Here is a 20,671-nt window from a genome sequence, read left to right as displayed (position 1 = left end):
ACTGGTCAGAAACCTTTCTACCAGAGATACTGGTGGGAAGGCATATGGGAGCTTCCTCTTACTGACACGGTCAAGTCTTTTATATTAAAGTAACATGAATTAAACAAAACAAAAAAAAACGGACTTTTCAAAAGGCTGTCATACTACATTAAAAGTTCCAGTAAGGTTTTGGTTTAATTTAGGTGACCTTTATCCCTTAACATGGGAAGGCCAACAAGGGGGCAGGTTTCAAGACAGGAAATTACCAGGTGTGAACTAGAGTATGAGCAATCAAGATTGAAAGGAAAGGACAGATTTCAGAGATGCTGTAGAGAAAGCAGTGAACACTTCGGTAACTGCTTGGGTGCAAGTATAAAAAAGGGGGGGCAAAAAGGAGTCAGATCTATTTACGTAATCTAAGAATTTTTACAGTGCCCATCATTAAAGTGCAAGATGGCACTATAATTGTGACCTTGAATGATGGGAAAGGACAGTGACAGAGCAGAGGACTGAGGAAAGATCAACTCTGTTTTAGCCATATTGAGTCGGAAACGACATGAAGACATTCAAGAAAGGTACAACAGAGAGGGAAACTGTACTTGTTAAAGATGGTAGTGTCTACTATGTTAACAAATCCACTTCTGTCTTAGAGCCTCATCCAAAATTAATTGCAGTCACTCAGTGTAATAGCTCCCATTAACTTCAGTGGGTTTAGGATCAGGTCCTCAGTAAATCTTGAGTCAGACAAACCTGAGCAATATTACTGTCAGGTTGGTACGCTTCCTTTATTCCTTTTAATGGGGTCCTTCCGAGTCTAGCTGTGACTGTCAAATGCATACACAGCAGTAGGTAATGTTTTCCTCAATGTAGGTAGGTTCATTTATCCAATTAATGTACAGGCTTAGAAGTCTGTGAAATTTTACTGCAAAACTTGGGTAGAGCTAGCTACTTTTATTCCAGATCTGGACTACATTTACTAGGCCACATCTATTAGAGAGATTCTTAATTACAAAATATGACAAGCTGTGACAAATTCAGGAGACAGCAGGTAGATACTAATTAGAATAGAATTCCCTGGACTCTTCCTTTTACATGATCTTTGCCAGATCAGTAACCTCTCTAACTTCTTTCCATTGTTAAAGTATTAAATGAACACCTACTTCCCTTTACTTTAGGCTGATACTTGTGCATGATGATATAGCAACATTTGAAAAGTCACATGCAGTTTAAAACAACAAACCTGACACTTGGATTGCTGCCCAGGTAGTTAAGCATGTCTTCCTTGAAAACAGAGAAAGTATGTTGCCGCAAGGCAGCCCTTTGGATTTGGCAAAGCCATGCCAAGCTTTAATTTTAATTAAAAGCCAAGTGTTACTTCAGTGTTGGTTGTTAATGTATTATACTGAATGTTGTGCATATTTTCTTTGTTAACCAAGGCCAGCTTGTCTGAGCTACCAAATCTTAACTGCATAGGGAAAAGTTTAAAAATTAGGTAACTGTGGCCTGTTAGTAGCAACTTGTTGCCTGCACATGATCAGACAATGCGAGAGGCAAAAGGGAACACCTGTTGTGCTGGTAGAAACCAGGATACTGATGCAGTTTTGAAGTTTCTAGTTTGTTTCCATTTAAAATTAGTCTCTTATTAGCATTTTGTCATATTTTGGTGTACTAGTCTCCCCCAACCTTGTTAGTTTATACAAAAAAAAAATAAAAATACATTCACTATGGAAAGCTTATGAGTGTTCTGATCTTGAGCCTAAAATTTATCAGGTCACATTTCATCCCAAAGAAATATTTCCAGAAAGAATGAACAGCTGTGTTCTTTAAATATAAGTATGCTAGTGCAGAAGACTCTCTTTAAAAGTATTTTGTTTCTCACCTGATTAACTGTATAAAAAGGGACTCAATATGCGGACTTATCAGACAGTGCACAATATTTCCTAACAAGTGTCTATAATATTAATGTGACTACAAAGTCCACAGTCTTCATAGAAAGAAAGGAATAAAGATATATTAGGAAGAAAACACTGCAATGTATGAAATAGCTACTTTCATTGTAAGTAATGTGTATATTTTAGGGCTAGTCTACACTGGCAATGTTAAAGTACTGCCACCATACGGCTATGGCAGGTCTGGTTCTCTAATGTTAGAAACATGTTTATAGATTGAAGGCAATGGATCCCATGGGACAATCTGAATCTGGGCCATTAAAAAAAAAAAAAAAAAAGAGGTTGCATTTTCTGAGTGGAAATAACCCCCCTTTTCAATGGACCAAGGCCAGGTTCAACTGTCAAACTCTGTGGCCGTACCTGAACTAAAAATCATACTACAATGCACCAGCTGGTGCTGTTTGTCCATCTTTCTTTCAACCTAGTGTTCCTGTAGCCAATCTGCCTGTCCCAAAGTGTCACAAAAATCCCACTTGTTTAATCACCAGACAACTGGCAAGGCTCCCTGCATGCCTCATGCAGTGTTAGTTTATAATTTAACATGTATTAGGTTTACAGCATATTCCTGTACACTAACACATGACTAATTACATGATAGTTATTGGCCAGGCACACAGGGGCAGCTGTTGAATAATTCCATAATTAATCAATTTATTGTAAGTTATGTACAACATACATTAAGGATTGGATAGCTTCCTTGGTGCTCCACTCATATTAAAATTTCTGAGAACATTTTCTCTGTACACACAAGCAGATTATATTACCACTTAATATATCTTTATTTTTTAATATTTCTTCTAAAATCTACTAAAAAAAAGCTAGACAGTGTTGAGACTAATTCCTTATTAAACAACTGGATTGTAAATTATTTATATCTTATCTATTTTTGAGTTATGCCATTATTACGTTGTCATATTATCAGGTGACCCTGCATGAATAGCTAGCCTAACATGGGTGAAATTCCATTAGGAGTTGAAGGTCAAGGTCACTGGAAAGTCAGTTTTCCCTCTAGATTTGATCGGCAACCTCAATATTACACGAGATCACTGATCTCTAGACAAGAAAGCAAAGGCTATTTTTGTTTACTTGTAAGAATGTTTATTTACAAGAACACATTAAGAATTTAATGTTAAACATTCACTTATTTTAACTAAATATTCTCCATTCTTATAGCTCCTGCCAGTTAACAGGATAACCCAAAGGGGCAGATATTTAGAAGACAGTAATGTGAACCGGACAATAGACTCATACGGATATAGATTAGGGGAGATTTCACCCTAACCCACATACTTTTTCCATAAAGATAAAATGAGCCCTTTTCTCTCCTTTTTTATTTTTAAACAAATACCTAATGTATAACCTACTAAAATATGAAATTCACATACTGCTTCTGTTCTCCCCCCCCTTTTTTTATTTCTGTCTTTTCCTCTCTCCACATATCCTTTTCCTCTGCCACTCATTCTCCTTCACTCTGCAACAAATAGGGAAATCAATGGAAAAAATATTCTTCGCCTCCTACTGCCCTTTACTTAAAAAGTTTCCAAAGCAGGGACCGAAGCCTAAGCCTGCCCAAGCCCCGTGAGGGGGCCAAAGCCAAAGCTCCATCACCCTGGGTGGAAGGGGGCAAAGCCGAAGCTCAAGGGCTGTAACCTGAGCCCTGCCGCCCAGGGCTGAAGTGGGGTTCGGACTTTGGCCCCGGGCCCCAGCAAATCTAGGCCTGCCCTGGCGACCCCATAAAAATGGGGTTGCAACCCACAGTTTGAGAACCACTGATCTAGACCATCCCTGACAGATGTTTGTCTAACCTATTCTTAATAACTTCCAAACTAGGTAATTTGTTCCAGTGCTTAGCTACCCTTACAATTAGGAAGCTTTTCCTAAGGTCTGACCTAAAATCTCCCTGGCTGCAATTTCTTGTCCTGTCTTCAATAAAGAGAACAATTTATCACCCTCCTTTTTATAACAACTATTTATGTACTTGAAGAGAGAGTTATATCCCCCCCTCAGTCTTCTCTAGACTAAACAAACCCAATTTTTTCAGTCTCTTCTTGCAGGTCATGTTTTCTAGACCTTTAATCATTTTTGCTGCTCTCCACTGAATTTTCCCCAATTTGTCCACATCTTTGCCAAACTGTGGTGCCCAGAACTGGACACAATATTCTAGTTGATGCCTCATCACTGTGGAGTAGAGTGGAAGAATTACTTCTTATGTCTTGTTTACAACACTCCTGCTAATACATGGAGGATCGCGAGCTGTCAACTTCCACCCCAACCCTGCTTGCCTCCAGCATTTATAATGGTGTTAAATATATTCAAAAAAGTGTGTTTAATTTATTGTGGGGGTCGCACTCAGAGGCTTGCGACGTGAAAGGGGTCACCAGTAAAAAAGTTTGAGACCCACTGTGTTAATACATCCCAGAATGATATGTTCCCCCCCACCCACCCACCCACACACACACTTTTTTTGGGAGAGAGGGGGGCAACAGTATTACATGGTTTGACTCATTTAGTCTGTGATGCACTATAACCACCAGATCCTTTTTATGCAGTACTCCTCCCTAGGAAGAAATTTCCAATTTTGTATTTGTGAAATCAATAAGCCCTTCCTAAGTATAGTATTTTGCATTTGTCCTTACTGAACTTCAGCTAGTTATTTCAGACCATTTCTCCAATTTATCAAGATCACTTTTAATTCTAATCCAGTCCTCCAAAGCGCTTGTGACCCCCCCGCCCCGAGCTTGATAACATTCACAAACTTTATACCTGTACTCTCTATGCCATTTTCTAAATCATTTATTAAGATATCAAATAAAACAGGACCCAGTACAGATTCCTCTGGGACCCCAATCAAAATGCCCTTCCAGCTTGACTCTGAACCATTGGAAACTACTCTGAGTAGTTTTCCAACCAGTTGTGCACCCACCTTATAGTAACAGAGGAAAGAGTACCAGGTAACTAATGAAGTGAGAATCTGCAATGCTTCCCCTAACAACTGGCACTTTAACCTCAGAACTCACTATTTGGGGAGTAAGCTAATGAATAGTTTTACAGCATCGGGGAGCCATCTCCAAAGTCTGAAAGGTCATAAAATAAAGACACTCCCAACAACAGTGAAGCTTCCTGAGACAAAACTCCTGACCAGATCCAAGAAGGAAGCAACCAGAGACACTGTGCCTGATGAAACAGGAAGACTAACTGTTATCACCAAGAACAGAGGTAGAATAAGACCCTCACAGTTCAGCTAGAGTACCTGTCACTATCCCCCAATGAATCCTGTTTAGTTACAAAGAGCTGCAAAATCAGACTAGAAATAGGCTTTCACCTGACACACACAACCATAAAGGTCTAAAAAAACCCACAAAAGCCCTAGATGCATGCCTTGCTGAAGTTTAATTCACCTGAGTCCCATGATATTAGCACTGAAGCTCCTGTTTTGTGATTCTACTTGTAAGAGTAACCTGCCTGCAAACTGAAGTGTGTATTAAACGCACTTTACAGAAATTGCAAGTGATGAACTTTAATTAAGGCAGCCATTTGCTGATGTATATAATTGTTTCCTTTAGTAACCAGATTCAAACTTACTAACAGCTGATCATTTATGCTGTGCTCAAAATTGTCTGAAGGTTTTTATTGCTTCTTATGAAACCTATGAAAAGTGATGTGTTTTGTTATTTTAGAAAGCAAGGTATTGAGCTGGTTTTTAGCCACTGGAGAGGAGTTATGTGTTGTCTTTTATGGTTTAGCTAGCTGTAATAAAATAGATATGTTTACTTAAAGTCAAAACTTTTAATTTAAAAAGAGCATGAGTGAAAAGATCTTAGCCCCTATATGTTAGTATGATGGCCACTGAAAATTTACTAGTTTATCCATTTTTGTGGTGTTGCCCTTACTGCACAAGTGATTTTCCAGTCCACTGTTATACATTATTTTAGTTGTAATGTATGTGATTGTAAGGCTGTAAGAAACATGAACATATTCAAAAATCCTAGTAAGATCTTTAACCTTGTATTACAATTTATAAGAAGCTAGACTGAGCAGTGAATTATCTGGCAAGTTTCTAGGGAAGCAAGTGAGTTCAAACGCACAAGAGCAGAAGCAAAACTATGTAGTCCTTTCTAAAAAGCTGGGTAGAAAGGACAACAGCATTGTCCTATTCAAATAGCTCTCAACAAAGGAAATGGATATAAACTCATTTTTCTTAAGATTCTAAAGACGACATTAGAATGTTTTTCTGCATTCATGATTATTTTTAAGCATCGCACAAGGGAGCCTTGAAGGTATCTTATCTTCTTGTTTATTTTGATGCATAGCAGTAGGTGGGGAAATGTACCAATAATGGGATTTTTGCTTTTCATAACCGTGTCTGTGGCCAAGGAGTGGGGAAGAAAACATCAGCCACCTGGGGTGGGGGAGGAAACTTGTAATTTCTCTTAGGAAAGTTTAGCATAGGCCAATGCTCTTTCCCCCCCATAACATTATTTGTTAAATAAAAATTGGTTTTCCTTTAGATCTTCTCAGAGAATTGATTCTGTCTCCATTTTGTATGTAGCTGGAGAGAAGAACGCCAAGTATTAAGGGATGCAATTCACACAGCTCAACTTGCAATTCATTTTAATCAGAACACTTCCGCCATCTCCAAAATAAAAATCAACCCCTATCAGTAGGCCATCTCTTCCCATTTCCTAGGTAGGCAAGATTACTTTCATTAATAGAAGACTGGGAGCAAACCCTATCTATTTCAATATATCCTTCTGTATATATACTTTAAGACCAATCCTCACACTGTTGGGGGGGGAGAAATCAATCACTGATGTGCCAGGTTTTTATAAAGGGAAGGATGAATCCCTACTCTCAAATTTAGTTATGGTGTATAATTCTTTAGGTTCAGTTACAGATAACACTAGTTTCGATATGAAAAAAAACCACTGCCTCTGCTATGAGTGATGGAAATCCCATAACTATAGTCAAGATAAATCTAAACCCACTGACTCTTTGAAAATGCCAAAAACCAAAAATAAAACGTAAGTGACCAGACAGATTTAAAGCCACAATTATCAACCCCCACAACTAGGGCCCTGAGTTACACTGTCACATTACTCCCTCTCCAATGCAAACACTCCAGGACAAAAAGTAAGTAAGTACAGGTCTATTTCATCTTACGCGGGGGTTCTGTTCCACGGTTAGCGCGTAAAGCGAAAACCGTGTATAGCCAAAACCCCACTGAGTTCAATGGCAGGCGAAATTGCCCGCACTACAGGTATAGTATTAAAATTGTTGTTTTTCTCTTTTTTTTTGTTTTTTGTTTTTGCCGACCGCATAAAGTTGAAATCGCGCATGTTAAATGCGCGTAAGATGCGACAGACCTGTATTACTGATTCCTTAGAACTGCTCCACAATAAAACAGATATGAAACAACCCTTCACATCTCAAGACTCAAAATGAAAAGTTTAATCACAAAAGTATATGGGATACAGTAAAAGCTGTAGAGTAAAGCAGGAAACATTGGAAAAAGATCAAAATGAAACAAACATGACATGATAAGATAATAAAGTTTGCGATAAAAAGTTATAAAAGCCAGGAGAGAAAAATGGAAAGTAAAATAATATAAATTTCCTGGAAATACTTGGAGGAGAAGAAAGCACAGTTTCAGTGGGAAAAGGAAAATTCTTATCTCATTAACAGACACTGATGAAGGAAAAATAGACTGCATACATTGCATGTTGCAATAAAATTCCCATAATGCATCTCCCCATCAGAATGGGGGAAATTGCAAGTATGACATCTGTGATATTATCAAAGATAGGAGGAAAAAAAGACACTCTTAAAAGGCAACCCAGTGGAGGGAGGGAGAAAGGTGTTTGAGATCTTTTATATAAGAGGGGTGGGAAAAAGAGAAATTACTTTTTCTATTACTCAGTTCCCCAACACAAAGCTGAAAGGAGGAAACTACTTCAATAAATCAGTTATTAATGGAGGGAACCAATGAAGCAGTCGGATTTATAAGGGTCAGATCCATGTAGTCTGGAACAAAAACTCTGCATTCAAGTTTCTGAATACAGCACAGAGAGGAAATAAATGGTATCAGAAGAGGAATCTTAAGGCAGAAAGATTATTTCAACCTAGAAGGTCTCTCTTATTAGAAGATGGTTGTTAATGGCTATTCAAAACACAGCCATTTATAGGAGTGTCTCTTATCTAGTTTTCTCTTTCTAGGGATAAGGAAGATGCCATGTTTGTGATAAATGTTAACAGTAAAAGTGTGATGTTTATGGATCCTATATCTCAGTGTCCGCAGAGTACTGCCTCCCCCTATAATCACCTCTAGGTGCTCTCTATGAAAATTAAAAGCAGCTAGGTGATTCTAGAATAGTCTGATACTTGGTATGAGAGTTCAACGTGTATGATTAATTTGTTCATTATGGAAGGATTTGAAGCAATTTTGCTGCAAAAGTGCTACTATTATCCTACTTAAAGTTATATATGAAGAGAAAACCATGACTATAAAGAGAAGTCCTGATTCCCAGTCACCTCCTGATCGCTATATTGAGCGGACTTCCATCATGAACACCGAGTGTCAGAGCTGCTGCATCTTGGTTCTTCAATCTGTCAAAGCCCCTTGTAAACTCCCTACTTAACAATATTTTAAATTAGCCACTTGCATACAACATACCAAAGATGTTATGTACTGTTATCTATGACACACGTTCCAAACCAGCAGACTATATAGTTTCATCTGTGAGTAAGGAATTAGTGGAGTGAATCTCCATACATCAGGTTGGGCACTCAAATACCACTATGATGGGTGCAGAGTATAAAACTCTAAATAGAACAGAAAGTTTGAGAATTCAACCAAAAATATCTTTCAAGTTCCAGAAATAAAGGACTGAAACGAAAGTGCAAATACTAAGAAATTTTAAAAAATATTATGGTCAACCAATGCTTACAATAATTAGAATTTCAGCATATTTTGAACAAGATTTCACACATTCAGGTAGTGATCTGGCTGGAAAAGACCTCTAACTGAAAGCATCATGAAGTTTTAATTAATAACTATGTATTCACGTTGAACATTAGCTATTTGGAGATTTCATAACAACAATTCCTACCTGCTACCATCGCATCTCCACCTGCGGGGGTTCCATTTTCTTGCTGAGCTACAAGTGATTTCAGAATAACTTGTGTTGCTCCCAGTCTTGGCAGGGTGACATATGTAAGAAATGGCAAATTGTTTTTCTTGGCAAATGCCTGGCTTGTTTCCCTCCTTTTCCTAAGAAAGCCGCCCTCTGGAAACAGTACAATCCACTTCCGGTCACGGCTCCTGTAATGTTTGTCTAGATGCTCCTTTAGGAGCACAAGCTGCTGGTCACGGTGAGCTTTTCCCTGGGTGGGTGAGAATAGAGAAAGGTTAGTGATATTTTAAGTAGTCTTAAAATCTAAGCAGATTTTTAAAAATTCTAAAAACTTATCAATTAAAATAATGTTTAAACTCTGTCTTTTCTCAGAGCACTACATAATACACCTTCAATGCCAACATAAATACTATTTTCCCAAAGGCAGCCATTGATGGTCAACTCAATGCCACCCTCATAAGGAATGAAGAGAGGTTTACAAGAGTGAGAGTAAAACTGCCATTCTGACCAGTTCTCTTTTTTTAAGTGTAATCTTTAAAGTGCAGTTATACTGTTAAAAAGGGATTCCGTATAACATAATAAATATGGAACCCCAGAACATTATCTGTTAATGGTCCTCTGATCAAATTTGCCCAAGTTCACACATTAAAAAAAAAAAGTTTTTATTGCCACTGCAAACTCAACCTGGAATCCAAGAGTCAAGATGGTTCACATACCACCACTCATAATAAAGTGGATGCAAGACAAAACTCTGTCCTCACTGCATTCACCCTTGCGCAATACCATTATTTTCAATACAAAGCGGTGGGACAAGTTCTTCAGTACTGCTCTCTTTTCTTCAGTAGGGTTACAAAGGTTTATCTGAGACTAGAATTTAATTCTGTTGATAGCATACAAGCCAATCACAGAACTCTTCCCATTCTCCCATAGATGTGCTCCCTGAACGTATTGCTTATTTGTTTGCTAAAGCTAGCAGTTATGACAATCAATACACCAGGGAAAGATCTTCTCTGTAAGACGATAATCTTTTCACCCCTCAGCTCACAGAGACAACTGCACTGTAAAATGAGGGCATTTCTCCCCTTGGTCATGGTTTTAAAGAGTAGGTTTACAATATGTATAAATGTACCAGCATTCAGCATTTATAAAGTAGGTTTTTGATAAACTGAAAGAAGAAATAAGATAAAAACTAGAGGTATTCATTTTAAATAAAGTAAAAGTTCGCCAAGACAAAAAAGAGTTCCTTTCTTAAAAAGAAACATCATAAGAAATTTGAAATTAATTTATAGAATATAAAATACGGCGATTATATGAGAAATTTCAATTGGGAGGAATTCCCTGAAAACATTCAGGCCAGCAAGCATAAACATTCATATTATTGTTTCTAAACACAAACTGCTGTTAGACGAGAGAGAGGAGCCACGAGCTACATTTTGGCATTCTATAGAGGTAGGCAGCTACTGGCACAGATTCATTTTTTGGTGTGTGATTCTGAAATTATGTTTTGTTATCTGTTCTATTTAGAAGACAAGAGTCTGATTTGTATAGAGCTCTAAATAAATTCCTTGCCAACCTTTGCAGCTATCTAAGACGAGTCATTCCTTTTGTCCCCAAAAAAGACTACATCATTAACACAAAGCATTGCTCAGGACAACAAGATATTAGAAGAGTGAAAAGTTGGCACCAAGGTAGCTAGTCTGGGAACTCTCGTAGTTATTAAACCTGAAGTGGCAAGTAAAAAATGACTGTGCTTCTGCCCTTTACTACTACTTTTTGATATATTAATACCGTCTCAAAGTGCCCTTTAAAAAAAAAATTAGATTAGATTTTTTTTAAGATATAAAATATCAAGTCCTGACTTCCTCTTCTTGAGTAGAAGAGTGGGGAAGTAAAGTAACGATAGAAATCTGCGGCCAAATCTGACAAACCCTCACTCGTTAAGAGCCCCCTGGAATCAACGACGCCTTCATGTGAATGAGGACTTGTAGGTTTGCGCTCTTCAGCTGCAATTCTCTCAATCCTGAACTGATGTAAGAGGTCACGATGAGCAGGTTCTATGGGCCAGATCTGCAGCTGGTGTAAAATGGCATAGCTTAATTGAAGTCAATGGAGCTAATCATTTTACACTGCTGAGAATCTGGCCCTATATCTCAGCTATACCAGAACCCAAGGATACAATCATATCCTGGCTTGTACATCGTTGCTTAAATACACTAAATACACACACAATACATTTACACAATGCATATTTAAATACCAATGATAAAATAATTATGTATTATATGCTCAATATAAAAATTAGTAAGTAATTTTTAAATTACAGGGGTAACAAATCATGAAGAAAAGGTAGTTTCTGCAAAGTTAATGCTGAAGACTGGTCTTCTGCTAAAAACTCAATTTCCTCCCTGCCCCTCCAAATTCAAAAGCAATCCATCCTAATCTTCATAGATGAACATATGCCAAGGTAGCATTATTTTGAGAAGCCTGAGGCAAATCTGGTAAGACATTTGAGAGGTATGGAAGTCCAAGAACTGAACTATTCTCACTAGGGATATTTTCCTAATGCTACTTTGGCTTGTGACAACTCAAAGATGGCTTTACCTAGAAACTCCACTGTACTGATGCCTTTCACTGTTTTTAGGGGGTTGTTTTTATTTTGTTATTTTTTGGAGGGGGGGGATTTTGTATGATTGAAGTCTGACCATGTATATCATTAATATTGCCATTGTTAGACAACTGCAACAAATTTTGTACAAATTATATCATGTAAGGTTAGGGTTACCAGATGTCCCGATTTTATAGGGACAGTCCAGATTTTTGGGTCTTTTTCTTATATAGGCTCCTATTACTCCTCAACCTCTGTCCCGATTTTTCACATTTGCTGTCTGGTCACCCTATGTAAGGTGTCAATGGAAAAGTTATTTGCTAAATAAAATTATCCTGTTTATATGCATATATCATTTTTGTATCTGAAGTTATGAATATTGGCTATATTATATATCTGTATCCCTAATGTGTTTGTTCCTGGGGTAACACCCACCAGGTACACTGAAGCCAGACAGCTGTGTGTTCATGGCCCATTAAAGGCAATTAACTCTCACAATGGGGCCATAAAAGAAACACATTCCACCCAGAGGGCTCTTCCTGCAGACGCCTTAGCCTCCAAGTGGCCAAGGCTGGTCCCTGTGAGTCAGCAAGCCATGTAAGGGCATGTGACCCTGGACTTCATCTTGTGCCTGTACTTTTCCTGTGCTGTGCATTTTGTTTGGGACAGTAAAATTCCATCCACATGGCAGAGGGTACAAAAAAAACCTTGAATCATCTCCATGCTGCCTCTTTCCTGCTCTGATTCTCTGGCCTGTGGATTTACAACTGAAAGGAACATATTGATTATGGACTGAGGACCTTCCAATCTTTTGGAAGTTACCAGAGACTTTACAAGCCAGCAGTTTGTTCCATCACTGCTACAAACCTGAGATAAGAAATTTGCAATAATTGTATGTACATGATCTATTAACCATTTTAATTCTCTTCCTCTTTTCCCTTATAAATAAACCTTTATCTTTTAGTTACCAAAGGATTGGCAACAGCGTATTTATTGGGTAAGATCTGAGTTATATATTGACCTGGCTATGTGGCTGATCTCTTGAGATCGGAAGAACCTTTTGTTTGATAAAATTGGTTTTCAAAGTCTAGTGTTTGGGTGGTGAAATAATGCATAGGCGCCGACTTCCCCTCTGCCCAGTGGGTGTTCAACCCCCACCCCACCCCTGGCCCTGCCTCTTCCCGCCCCTGCACCGCCCTCGCCCTGTCCCCATTCCACCCCCTTCCCCAAAGTCCCGCTCCTGCCCCACCTCCTCCTCTGAGTGCGCCATGTCCCCGCTCCTCCCCCTCCCTCCCAGAAAGTCCTAAGAGCCACCAAACATCTGTTAGGTGGCGGGGGGGCAGGAAGCGCTGGGAGGGAGGGAGAGGGAGGAGCGGGGACGCGGCACACTTGGGGGTGGGGGGAAGAGAAGGCGGCGAGGAGGGGGAAGCTTGGCTGCCGGTGGGTACAGAGCACCCGCTAATTTTTCCCCATGGGAATGTAAAGGGTGGGTTACATGGTTGGTTACCTGAGGCCAGGGCAGTAGAGTTTGAACTGATGACCAGAGTGGCTAGAACAGGCATTGTGGGATACTGCCGAATAATTCTGGAGGCCATTCACAGCGCATTGGGCGGCCACACTGGCGCAGCAGCGCAATACTCGCTATTCCTCTCGGGGAGGTGGAGTACATGCAGCGCTGCAACCACGGAGATACAGCGCTGCAAATGACTTGCCAGTGTGGACGGGGAGTGAGTTACAGCGCTGGGGGTGGCTTTACAGCGCTGTAACTCGCAAGTGTAGCCAAGGCCTAAGCTTAGGCAGTTGCTTTAGGATCTGCATTCTTCTAGCTGGTGACTAGTAGTTCTATAGCACAAGCAATAGTCTTGATCTTTTGTGCAGGGAGAGCAGGGGAGTAACAAAAACCCATTGTGTCGTAGTTCCTTGAGGGCACCATGCATCTTGCGATCCCAGGAGGGGAGAAGTTAGAAAATGAAGTTTACACTAGTAGCAAGACAGTCATTAGGTGAAAAAAAGAGCACTAGCCACCCCCTTTGAAAACAAACAAACAAACAAATACTCTCTAGTTACTTCAAGTAAACCTGTTCATGAGAGGGAGGGAGGGGAGTTCATTTTTATTATTATGATACCATGATCAAGGCTCCAAGAAGATTATAGGGGGTTTTGTAGCTACTTTTCCAATGAAGGAATATTGCATGCCAGTGATGTATATGCCCATCAGAAAAACAATTACAAAAGAAAAACATGCATTTCTCTTTCACGGTTAGTACTCAGATTCCAGATCGCATAAATCTCTGATTAATGGAAATTTGAGGTCTGCAGTACCATAACCTTTTATAAAGGGCAAACATTGTTTTTGCAGCTTAATAATCTTTTAATTTAAATTCAAATACACATTGGTTACATTAGGTAGATGGAAGGGCAACAAAAACACATCCAAAAATATCCTAAAATGTATATCCTATTAACAAATCTGCAGTTGCCCTCTAGCCTACATAACTCAGTATTTATCTTGTATGTGTGCTAAATGTAAGCAAATACAAGAAATAGATAGAAAGCGATCAATATTTTAAAACATGTCAGGTTCCGTTCTTCTCTCAGATGCACAATGAGCACCATCATATAACTAAAGGTCATCCACAAAGCACTATAGGCCCACCACGGGAGGTTGTTATTTTATAATGTAATAGTGCCTGTAATTTGCTAGGCACCCCTCTAATCTCCTAACTGAAAATCTGGCCTGAAATTTATATTTTTTCAAACAGATCTTCAGTCACTCCATTTTAAATACAGATTAGCCTCTTTCATTAAAGTTACAATATCCCAGTTAACCTACACCAGCCCGCCCCCTCCCTAACCCAGACAAATAAAAATTAAGGGGGGGGAGGGAGAAATGTGTATTCTGAATGTCATACTTTGCATAACCGGAATCAGATCAATGTTAGCTACCAAACCTTTTTTACATTTTCTTATTCTTGGAGGATGGTTTGCTCTCCATTTAACAAAGGAAGAAGTAATACAGAAAATCTCAGTAATCATTTATCTGTCAGTTTTTCGGATAATATAGCCAACAAACAAGAATCACTGATGTTTACACATTATCAGTATTCCAGACCTGATTCCGCACTATATTATTCTACATTTACAGCAATGTACCTCTGTTAGATTGTAAATTCTGAAGCAAAGACTGTCATTTACTGTATGATTGTACTGTGGCCTAGCACAATGGGACCCCTACCTGGTTGAGGCCTCTATCATCATATAAATGTTAAATAATACAATTACTAAAAACAAATTAAAATATTTTAATTTATTTTATATTAGATCTATCTTTAGCAAGTACATTTCTGTACAAGGATTTCTTTTTTTGCCCCAGATCCCTAAATGGCCCCCCTCAAGGACTGAACTCACAACCCTGGGTTTAGCAGGCCAATGCCCAAACCACTGAGCTATCCCTCCCCCCAATTTCACCTTGTAATCCCCACTACAGAAGTTACACAGATAAATCCTAGCAGACCACATTGAAATTTTGCATCTAGAAAACTTAACGGAAAACAGAGCATTGACTACAAGGATAAATCAAGGCTCTATCATACATCTATTGTTTACCTGTCTTATAAAGAAGTCTCCGTGGATTAGCGATACAATCCCAAAGTTTGTATACTTAAAAATATGATCCATCAGCCACATCATCTGACGGACAACCTGAAAAAGTTTAGAAAAGGACTTGTCAGTATATACTACATGCAAAGAATCAGACATTAGAGAGATCATCTTTTCAAAAACCAACAAACCCACCCACAAGCTAACGCATAAATAACGGCATTAGCTCTTCAAAAGTGAAAAGTGGCTCAGGTGCCATTTTGTTTTCTACGAAGGGGCCTAATATGACCGGTCTCCTTAGAGTCAGCGTACAATTTTACTTTGCTACTCACATGGTGTAACTTCACACAGGCACACTGTATGCCCCTTTGACACTGTAATCCCCATATTCATCGCTTATATATAATTGTGATATTTCACATGAAGCATGCCATGTAAGGTATCAAGGAAAAGGTTATGATCTGCTGAAAGCCATTGTTCTATCTAAATGTGTGTATCATTAATGCATATAAAATTATAAGAATTGTGTTGTATGGTTTTCACTAAAATATGCTGTGGGTTTGGGAAGTGCACAGATACTAGCTCTCCAGAGACAACGACAAGGGAGGTAACCAACACCCAGGTGGGTGCTGAACGGACATCACTAGCCACTGTCTAGCAGAGGAGTTACAATACGACTCATTCACAGGAGACATACAGGGAGTATTGCTTCACCTTGTGACTCAGCAATGCCCACCAGACATGCCTGGACTTGTGTTCTCCAAGCACATGGACTAAGAGTATAAAACAGTACACAGTGGCCACATGCTTGGCCTTTCTCCTTCCCCCATCTATGCTGCAAGCAACAAGGGCACTGAGAAGACTGAAGACTCCAACAGAGGAGATTGGCCCAGGTTTCAAGGGTGAAACCTGTGTACTATGAACTGCAATATCAAGTGGGGTGAGAAAAACTGCTTAATCTAGATGTTGCCCAGTCTAATAGGGTTGAGAGTCTAGCCTGCATGCATATATTTTATATTGGTAATCACTCTGACTTTTTGACTATCTTTTGTAATCAATAAACTTGTTTTACTGTTATCTTTACCAGTGAGTTTGCCTGAAGAGCTTGGTAAATCTGCTCAAGTTTGCAAAGGCTGGTGCATATCCACTTTCCATTGATTAAGTGGTGAACCAATTAATAAACTTGCATTTCTCAATAAAGGGTCTTGAGCAGTGGAAGATGGTATATTCCTGAAGTACAAGGCTAGGAGCTGGAGGGGGGGGGGGGAGAGGGGATTTGCCTTACTCTGTGTGATTCATGAGTGGCTCTGGAAGCATTCATGCAATCTAACTTGGTGTGGGGCTCCACATGCAGGTGTGTTGAGTGATGATAGCACCTGGAGGGGATTGCTGCTTGTCACTAGCAAAGCACTGTGAGACACAACCCAAAATAGTGAGTTAAGGGGACATAGCGGTCCCACAGTCCCAGGCTGCACCCCGGGGATCCCGTCAGAGCCTCCTTCTGACATGCCACCCCCATTTTAATCAGACAGCTTCATCCACAAACTGTACTCAGTTTAAATTTTAGAGAAATTATTTATTTAATTTTAAATCTTCAGCAACTTTGTGTCTCCTATAAAAAACAACAACCCACCACTTGTATTTTATTTTTGATGTTCAGACTTTTAAAAACAGTTATTTGACATAAAATAGTCTCTCTCCAGGTGAAGAACAATTACCTACCTGTAAATGTGGTTCTTCGAGATGTTGTTATCCATGTGGATCTTACTTTAGATGTGGATACATCCATGTCCATGAGATCAAAGCCTTTGAACAGCAGTGTCAGTTGAGCCACACCTGTGCCACCATATGCCCTGTGCCACCATATGCCCTGTGCCCTCCCCCCCAAGGACATAACAGGCAGAGCAGCCATAACCATCCCTTAGTTCCCTCACTAATTCAGAATCCCAGAGGAGGAGGACTCTGAAAAAGCAGGGTAAAGTGAGGGTCATGGGATCCACATGGATGACAACATCCCAAAAAAACCACACTTACTATAAAAATTAAATACCCGTTCTTTCTTCAAGTGTGTGCGCATGGTAACTAGGTAACTAATAAGCAGTGTCCAGTCTGGAAGGGGAGACTGAGAAGTCCTGATTGACATTGACTAGATAGCGACTGTAACACAGCCCTATGAAATCTGACATCTGATCTTGCAGCCAGGCCAAGAGCATAGTGTTGAACAATGTAAGGGAATTAACTCCACAGAGCTGCCCTGCAAATTTCAGATACAGTGATGTTCCTGAAGTGTGCAGAAAAGGCAGCCTGTGCTCTAGTGGAGTGAGCTTTAATATTTGGAGAAAGAGATGTAGCTGATAGATGACAGCAGATTGGAATACACTATGAAATCAATTTTATTCTTCTGTGGGAAGAAATGGCTTGACCCTTTGAAGCACCAGAGGTGGCAACCAGAAGATGGAGAGAGTGTCTGAAAGGCTTTAGTCAGTGATTTCCCTACACCCCCCTGAATTTCCCCAACATCCCCCCCAGTTTTGCGAACTAGTTACATGCCAATTTAGTGACTGTCTGGAAATTTGACTTGAAATTGAAACATTAATACACACTTTAAAAGCATATACAGTATGATAAAATACGTGTATCTGAAAAAGTATAATAGATTTGAAAAGTATGAACATAGACTTGCTTCCTTACACAGCTGTTGTTTTTTATGACAATGTCAGTGCATTCATTTCGGTGATGTTGGCCAACCTAATGATTTCAAATGATGATTTGTAAGCAAAGTCTAAATGAGCTCTCCCTGACAGCTAGTGATGAGCTGGGGCTGGGGGGAAAGGCTTCAGGACCAGATTGTATTTACATTCACACCTAATCTACCTAGGTATCCAGCAAACAGAGCTGTGTAGCCCAAGTGATAGATTTTGGCTGGGCTGGGTTACAAATCACTTGTATGCGGCGGGGGGGGAATGAAATGTTGTTGTTCTTATTGTATGAGTAAAGGGCAGTAGAACTGTACTTAGCCTGTGCTGATTGAGGGCATCAAGAGAGAGGGTGGGGACCTGTCCGTCTCCACTGTTTAAAGACAGCTGATTAGGCTCCATAGATAGTCTTTTGTTCTGTTAAGTGGCCACTGCAGCTGAAATCACTGATAAATCAGGTCTAAGTGCTTAGTCCTGCTGTGTGGACAGTGTTTCTGTGGAAGAGACGGCCCAGTCTGCACTAGCAGCGAGGTTCCCCCACTGAGAGCTCAGCTGAAATCACTGAGAGCTGGTGGAACCTCAAGAGACCAACTCGCAGAGGTCACAGTCGCAGGTGGCAGCAGCAGGTGACGGCGCAGGGCCATTGGCAACAGAGTGGTGGAGTGAACGGTGGCACAACGAACAGCAGTGGCCAGAGCGAACAGAGAGCAGCTGGAGGAACGAGCAAGATGCCTTCTTGCCCCCCACCTGGGAGGTGAACTCACGTGAAAGCACCTCTGAACTCTGAGTCTCCACTGCCCAAGCACAACACCGCTGAGTGGGGTGCGGTGGAGGGAAAAGTGAGGGGCACGTTAAATAAACATTTGTTTGTTGGACTATATTTTAGTGACTTTGCTCCAGAATGCTAGATTTGTGACTGGGAATGGAAACTTATATAAATGTTTCCTAGTAGGCCAAGATTTTTAAAATGCATTATTTGCCACGGTTGTTATCTCACATCATTGCTATCTTGAGAGGTCATTACGTTGGGGAGTTTCTGTACTAAACATTTTTATTATTATAATTAATTTTTACTTAAGAATGGTCATACTGGGTCAGACCAATGGTCCATATAGCCCAGTATCCTGTCTTCCGACAGTGGTCAAGGCCAGGTGCTTCAGAGGGAATGAACAGAACAGATAATCATCAAGTGATCCATCCCCTGTTGCCCATTCCCAGCTTCTGGCAAACAGGCTAGGGCCACTCAGAGCATGGTATTGCATCCCTCCCCATCCTGGTGGACCTATTCTCCAGGAATTTATCTAGTTCTTTTTTTAATCCTGTTATAGTTTTGGTCTTCACAGCATCCCCTGGCAAAGAGTTCCACGGGTTGACTTTATGTTGTGTGAAGTAGTACTTCCTTTTGTTTTGTTTAAAACCTGCTGCCTATTAATTTCATTGGGTGACTGCTAGTTCTTGTGTTATGTGAAGGATTAAATAGCATTTCCTTATTCACTTTCTTCACACCAGTCAAGATTTTATAGACCTCTATCATATCCCCCCTTAGTCTAAGCTGAAAATTCCCAGTCATTTTGATCTCTCCTCCTGTTTCATAACCCTAATCATTTTAGTTGCCCATCCCTGTACCTTTTCCAATTCCAATATATCTTTTTTGGGATGGGGTAACCAGATCTGCACACAGTATTCAAAGTGTGCACGTACCATGGATTTATATAGAGGCGATATGATATTGTCTGTCTTATTATCTATCCCTTTCTTAATGATTCCCAACATTCTGTTTGCTTTTTTGACTGCCGCTGCACATTGAGTGGATGTTTTCAGAGAACTATCCACAATGACTCCAAGATCTCTTTCTTGAGTGTTAACAGCTAATTCAGACTCCATCTTTTGTATGTATAGTTGGGATTATGTTTTCCAATGTGCATTACTTTGCATTTATCAACATTAAATTTCATCTGCCATTTTGTTGCCCAGCCACCCAGTTTTGTGAAATTATAACAAGAAACCAAAAAGGATGTAGACATAGTGCTTCATAGAAGGCTTGAGTAGCCAACTTTAATTTGTGTGATAATTTTAAAACATGAGTTAAATCTAATAAAATAGTCATGAAACATTTTTCAGTTTTTACTATGGTGCCATACAGCCCACCTTCACCCTCACAGTCTCACCCCTCATCGGCCCTGACACACACCCCCCCGTAAATTCGAACCCCTCTACCCCCCAATTTCAATTCCTGGGTAAACCACTGGCTTTAGTTATGTCCGTACAGCAAACACTGTGCATGGGTTAGCCTACCTGAACTAGCATGAATCCAGCTGGCATGGGTAACAGCAGCAGCAAAGTCAGCACAGTACAGGCTAGCGAGCCGAGAACGTACTCAGGATTCATGCTGGACTTATACTACCCATGCTGAAGCTTGCACCGTGATATCTTCACGGTTAGCATTACTTGTGCTAGCTTGAGTCAAACTACTTTGGATAGGCTAGCCAACACACTGCTTTTGCTGTGTAGACATAGCCTGTGTCTAAGGCTAAGATTTAGTCATGGGCATTTTTAGTAAAAGTCATGGACAACAAACAAAAATTCACAGCCCCGTGACCTGTCCGTGATTTGTACTATATACCCGACTAAATTTTTGGTGTTCTGTGCCCCTGGAGCCCCACAGATGCTGCTCTGGAGAGGGGCCTCCAGGTTGCCCGCTAGTGCGGGGGG

The 20,671-nt window shown here is 40.0% G+C and overlaps 1 protein-coding gene across 2 annotated transcripts in view; it reads right to left on the bottom strand.

The window, feature by feature from the left end:
• LPGAT1 (lysophosphatidylglycerol acyltransferase 1) overlaps nt 1-20,671 on the bottom strand; it is a 155,963-nt gene that overhangs the window by 77,104 nt on the left and 58,188 nt on the right. For both annotated transcript variants that reach the window (XM_026652544.2, XM_026652545.2), the window contains 2 exons: nt 15,270-15,365; nt 9,035-9,308 (listed from right to left, as the gene is read on the bottom strand). In XM_026652544.2, coding sequence (XP_026508329.1) covers nt 9,035-9,308; nt 15,270-15,365 — 370 coding nt within the window. The remainder of the gene's footprint in view (nt 1-9,034; nt 9,309-15,269; nt 15,366-20,671) is intronic.

Source organism: Terrapene carolina, unplaced genomic scaffold, assembly GCF_002925995.2.
Source record: "Terrapene carolina triunguis isolate 2854851 unplaced genomic scaffold, T_m_triunguis-2.0 Scaffold120, whole genome shotgun sequence".
NCBI classification, from domain to species: Eukaryota; Metazoa; Chordata; order Testudines; family Emydidae; genus Terrapene; species Terrapene triunguis.
The sequence above is the reverse complement of the archived record's forward strand: the minus strand, read 5'-3'. Positions and strand labels throughout refer to the sequence as shown.